Genomic DNA, 6,000 nt, shown 5'->3' on the forward strand with positions numbered 1-6,000 from the left:
CCCTTGTTTTTAGACTAAGGGAATTCCACTTTCTAACGGTATCGGGAATAAATGATTTATTGTAGAGTTCTAATCTGTATTTTGGCAAAGAATAATTTAAAGAATTCCGGGTAGTGTATCCTGAAATATTGCCTCTTGTATCAGGTACTAAGTTTTGCAAGTAAATAGGGACTAAATTATTGTGCATTTTATACATTGTTATTAGTTTTGCCCTATTTCTTCTATATTCCAGTGGTTCCCAGCCTGTTTCCAAATATAATGAATTTCTTGAAGCAATAATTGTAAGCCCAGTAACTATTCTTGCAGCATATAATTGTACTTTTTCAAGATTCTCAATGTCTGTTTTTGTGCATCCAGACCAAACTTCAACAGTCGATTCCAATTTAAAGGAATATGGCAGAATATATATTAAACATAAAAAGTCTTGTTATGAATTCATATATTTTCATTTTTATTGAAAATGACTTATAACTGAAATTAACATAATATTGAAAAGGTCTTGAATAAAAATACATTACTTGATTGAATGAAAATTGACTTTGAGTACATGTACATGTATGCCAGCTGATTACTCAACGTGTAGACTCATCAGAAATTGTAAGTAAACACTAATTATTTATTAGTCAATGAAAGTCAATAAAATGATTAAGGACTCTTGTCAGATATGAATAACTAGCAGCTGGAGCAATTAGCACAAATTAACGAAATACATGGTGGTTATATGTAGAGACTACTCGCAACTGCGAGCAATTATCGATACTACTGCGATATTTAAATGTACACACCGACAACTCGAGGGAAAACAGTCGTGTGAGTGAGGCATACGGCTTCATGCACTGGAATTCTGTAAACATGGATGAGATTAAGTTTAAAGAAATCTTTATCGGAAACGAAAAGGGAAAAGAACGTAGCTATCTTGGATTATTTTTACACATCTTGTCCATTGTGCTGTTCACTGTATCGACCATTACAGACGCCATACTAGCAGAAGAATATTTGTCCAGGGGGATGCTCACGCCATTTCAACTGACCATTTCCGTCTTAGTGTCTTCTTCGGTGGTCATCGGTGGGATTAGCATGCTATGGCAGACGAAAATAAAAACGAAGAACAGTCCCCAAAATTACTGCTTTTTGATAATCAGCATTCCATGCGCTTGTTTTGTGAGGTAAGTGAATGACCTGCCATTGAGGATGTAGTTTATAGCCATCAATCAATCAAGATATACCATATTGAGGTCTATGGTAGAGATCTACGCTGGCTTGTTAGATGATTAAATATCATAAATATCCAATAGTGCATCTGTATGTTATACCGTTTATAAGTAATGTATGCAAGTTTATAGCTCGCTCTCTCTCTCTCTCTCTCTCTCTCTCTCAAATAGATAGAGTGACTGTCACTACTCCAGTTAGATTTCTCAAGGATATACATGCATGTATCACTTTTAAAAGTAGTGACAGACGGAAAGAAAGACATCATATTTGGTTACGTCATCAATATCCAACAGTATCTTAAAAAATACCTACACATCTCTCATTTAGAACGATATTTTTTAAGTTTGTTCTTTATTCTAAAAATTGTTTTGTTTAATTAACATATGATTAATGCACTGTAAAGAGAGAGAGAGAGTATTCATGTATATCCATTCCTATGGTCTTTTTTGTTTATATTTTGATACATAACAAAATCTGTTTAAAAATAACAAAAATCCTGTTTCCCTTTATTCATGTTCGGGTCAATTAGAGGCAAAATTGTCCACGAACCAAAACCCCTGCTGGGCGAAAGTAAAATCCTTTCATCGAAATTCTATGGACAGTTTAGCTCTCGCTGACCCACGGTCGTCACCCATTCAAGGATTTTCCCTACAGGATGCTTCACGTCCATTTATTTCGAATCAACGCGTTGTCAATTAGCTTCCGCGGCGTCAGGAAGTATAATTAGTTTGACCCTTTGACCTCTTTTTAATGCACTTTAGTTTTATGTAGATATCGATGTTATATGAATAACCAAAAATTATTGTGAAAGTTTTGAAGTATATCTAATACATGTGCGTAGAATGAAACCTTGTTTTCACATTTTTGGAAGAAAAAAAATTGGCAATTTGCAAGTTGCAATAATTGCATATCAAAGGAATATTTTATTATAATTGCATATCGAAGGAATATTTTTTTTACGCGTATCCCCTATAGTTTTAATATATGAACAATGAGATCGAGAATATTTTAAATATTCTCTGTTCTGTTACAAACCACAGTGCGTTGTTGTGAAATCTTCATTTGAAAATCTTTATTATCACAATTTTGTGTTTGGATTTCAAATTTTATATTACAGAAGTGCATGGGTTCATGCATTTAAAATCCCTCTTTAAACTCTTTTATTTGCAGATACTTAAAGTAAGAGGATTTATTTTCTATTGATAAAATGAAAAATGGTATCTTATTCTACTCTTCCTATTTTACAAACACAATAACTACACTTCCAAAATGTGTCCACCGTTTAATTTGATAGGTCACTGTTATCATAAACTCCTGAACTCGTTAATATATACTCGTTTTTCATTTAATCATAATTTGAACAGAGTTACATGTATAAAAAAAAAGAATACCCTCTTCATGGACATTGATCCACGGCCCCTCTGTAATCGAATCCTATAATTAATTTTGTGCGTAAGAAGACTACATTAACGAAAGTGTGTTGCCCCCTTTTCTATAAGACACAAGAACCCATTGATTACCACTTATCCCAATTTGTTAGTCCTTACATTAACGATTATGCTTACTTTTTTTGTTTGAAGACCAGATCGTCAAAATTCATCATATACATGTACATGTACGACTTAAATATGTCAGTGTATCTCCAATTACATCTCTAAGATTCTTCATTTCAGGGAAGTTAAATATGTATTGGGATGTTACGGAGACTGGATTTTGGATTCCTATGAGATTCGACATCTGAGAACGTACACAGTTCTTCTATTCTCACTGCCGTCGTTTCTGTTACAGAGTTATCTTTCCATGATGGACGAAACAAGTAAGTTAATATTAACATTATATAGTAAAAATACAGTTGAACTTGGGTATTTCGAGTACTAAATCTCAATCGCAAATACCATGGGTTTGTCAAAGTATTTGAAAGACCCAGCCGCTTTTTGAGTTGGCTCGCGTAGCGAGCTACTCCCTGTTAACACAGCCGTTTCAGAGCTGTAAAATTTTTCACGCATTCATCAAGGTGATCCATACGCCAAATATGATAGTTCTAGCAAAACATGCTTTTGTTTGAGCCATTTTATATACTTAGGAGGTAAAAACTATACAAAAGTTCATACTGTTACATATTATATGTCTTCATGCTTTTAAAAAAAAATTTGATTAAATATCTGTAGAATGTAAAATTACTGTGTATGAATATATGTTCAAGCATGTGAGGTGGATCTAATCTTTCTATCTGAAGTTTATTTGTAATTGACCTAGAATACTCCCTAACACAAACACCAGCTGCTGTCATTAACTGCAGCTAGTGTACTTGAAAAATCTATTTTTAGAATCCAGATTTGCTGTGGGAATCTTTAAACTAATTACTTCACAACACTGACCACTGCAGCTAGTGTGCTTAAATTCATTATAGAATCCAGGTTTGCAGTGCTGCTTTTCACAATAATATGTACGGAAGCCCATTAGTGCCAATCTGTATATATAAAGGAAAAGCAATATACACTTCATTTTTTAACTGCACATGGAGACATATAATATTCAATCTCTTAAGATGCAAAATAAACTGAATATAAGGTATGGTGTCCAGATGTATCAAAAATCTCAATTAACTCGAGCGAGTCAACTCGCAGGCCCTTCAGGCCTTTGATTTCTTTAAGTTTTTCGCTCTTGGTATCTCGAAATCTCGAAGTCTTTTTCTCGATCATATCGAGTTCGGGAGAATGAGGTTTGATTGTATATAAAAAAAACATTGTGAAGAAACAATTTTAACGTTTTCATACAAAATAACCATGATGTATTGATTTAGAAATTATAGTGAAACTATGAATCATGATTCTTTTTAAACATACACTTTATTTTTATACAGATTTTATTCGAAGAACAACCATGGGTCTTTCAGTGATACTTATCATTTGGTATTTGCTTGTATGGTCAAACCTCAAAGAGCCTACGTCACTTCCTACCAGTAAAAACTGTCCAGAAAGGAAAAGGACAAGTCACAAATTCAAGAGTGCAATATCTTTGTTTTTATTTATTTTGATTGGTGCTGTAACGTTTTTATCATTACGATGCTTTAGGCTGGGCATAATGACATGAAAGTCTTCCCTTTTCTCATTTATTGATTCCAAGATTCCAAGACAAAATCAGCTATACCCCATTCCGAAAGTTAGTTCAACAAAGTTGTATGGGGATAAGATTAAAATAAGGAGGTCATACTCTTGCCAGTCTTGGCAGTATTATAGAATTAATTATTACTATTCCGCGGAATCTCAATTTCTTTGCAATCTAGTGTATATACATTTGTATTACGCTTGGACAAATTTCCGCAGATAAATTGTGACCGCGTACATAGCGCAAATTAATACCACGCGGAATAAAGTATTTCTACAGTAATAGTACTTTGTAATCTAGTGTTATTCGATTTTTCACATTGGTGCTAGTGTTTGATTACTTTTGAATTATAAAAATTACATTTCATCGAACCTTTGCTGAAGATGTATATGGCGAAAAATAGAAGAGAAAGAAATGGAGCCGCATGTAAATGGAAAGAAATGTCTTATATGGTATTGCGCATGCATTCTTGGAAGAAAGAGCCAGTTATTTGACCAGTGGACGCAAATGGTTTTTACCTAGAACTGTCTGTGATCAACACAATTAAAATCTTTATTCTCAGACTGAGAAGATATCAGTTTCATATGTGTATGGAACTCATTTTACTCAGAGGCTTGGTTTGAAAGTGAATGATGTTTTCAGTTTTTAAAAATCTCCATTAATTTTGTAATTTATCATAAATGAGCTGTTTTATTCCTTCGCTAATATATTAAATTGTTTTACTAGTAGTATGAAAGTGACAATTTTTAAAATTATAAGTAGTCATTATTACAATTTTCCATTGTGGGCTTAAACTTATTCCCAGAACGTTGTCGAGTGCTAAGGTAGACAACTCAAACGTTGTTTTTTTTTCAATACGAGTTCCTTCTCTTGACCTTGCAATTACCATAATTTTCTTCCCAAATAAAACGTTTCCTAAAGTTTTCAGTTGTGATTTAAAAGTTTTTTTTGCAACAATTATAGATTAACTTTTCATTTGATGTTTTGAATGTATGTATCGTATCTTTTATACATGTGTATTTTAATAAAACAGAAAAAGGTAAATATTAGTGTTATTTTATTTAATATAATCTATAAATTGTAGCGCTGTTTTTCGATGTTAATTGAATTTCAAAGTTGAGAGCGTAGGACCTTATATACATTTAAAAAAAAATAACTTCATAAAATAAAAAAAAATGTTTCGTATAGAAATGACAATAAAGTAATAAACTTCATGTACTTCATATTGATACACACGCATTCTACATCAGGTATCTGTCACTTTTCAAAAGAACATACGGATTCGAATTGTTAACTTAAATGAGGAAAAAACATACAATTAAGACATTTAATTACTCCATCTTGATATCACAATTTGTCAAGAATTAATTCTCGAATTAAATACAAACTGTGTATTGATTCCATAAGGTTTTATTTTATTCCATTTTAAATCAAGAGCAGATAACTCTTAGTGCCATGGCTATGGAACTCTCTAGTGTATTGTAAATAGGACCTTCAGGGTCACTTGAGTATCACGAAGCATTTTTTACACCAACTCTCCTGGGCACATAAGACTTGTTTTTCAAATTCAACAGATCTCGTTTCTTTTTCATTTCGGAGCAGTTATGACAACCTTGAACTTCGTCCTTGGGCTGATTGACAAAATTAAGCATATTATAAATTTAGCAACAATTATGGCAA

General features: G+C 32.6%; 1 protein-coding gene across 1 annotated transcript; it reads left to right on the top strand.

Annotated features, from left to right (window-relative positions):
- The first annotated feature begins 670 nt into the window (after nucleotides 1-670).
- Nucleotides 671-4,460, top strand: LOC134243193 (uncharacterized). Its single transcript, XM_062725418.1, has 3 exons — nucleotides 671-1,166; nucleotides 2,886-3,028; nucleotides 4,076-4,460. The coding sequence occupies exons 1-3, from the start codon at nucleotides 832-834 to the stop codon at nucleotides 4,303-4,305; spliced, it is 708 nt and encodes a 235-aa protein (XP_062581402.1). The 5' UTR covers nucleotides 671-831; the 3' UTR covers nucleotides 4,306-4,460.
- The last annotated feature ends 1,540 nt before the right edge of the window (nucleotides 4,461-6,000 follow it).

This window comes from Saccostrea cucullata, unplaced genomic scaffold, assembly GCF_032062105.1.
Source record: "Saccostrea cucullata isolate Sc308-1 unplaced genomic scaffold, CSIRO_AGI_Scuc_v1 ctg1199, whole genome shotgun sequence".
NCBI classification, from domain to species: domain Eukaryota; kingdom Metazoa; phylum Mollusca; class Bivalvia; order Ostreida; family Ostreidae; genus Saccostrea; species Saccostrea cuccullata.

What these genes read in the sequence shown, in the direction of transcription:
- LOC134243193 (XM_062725418.1), top strand. Translation starts at nt 832, where the DNA reads ATGCACTGGAATTCTGTAAACATGGATGAGATTAAGTTTAAAGAAATC. An exon ending in CCATGCGCTTGTTTTGTGAG is followed by an intron (nt 1,167 to 2,885) that starts GTAAGTGAATGA and finishes TCTTCATTTCAG; the next exon opens with GGAAGTTAAATATGTATTGG. An exon ending in TTCCATGATGGACGAAACAA is followed by an intron (nt 3,029 to 4,075) that starts GTAAGTTAATAT and finishes ATTTTTATACAG; the next exon opens with ATTTTATTCGAAGAACAACC.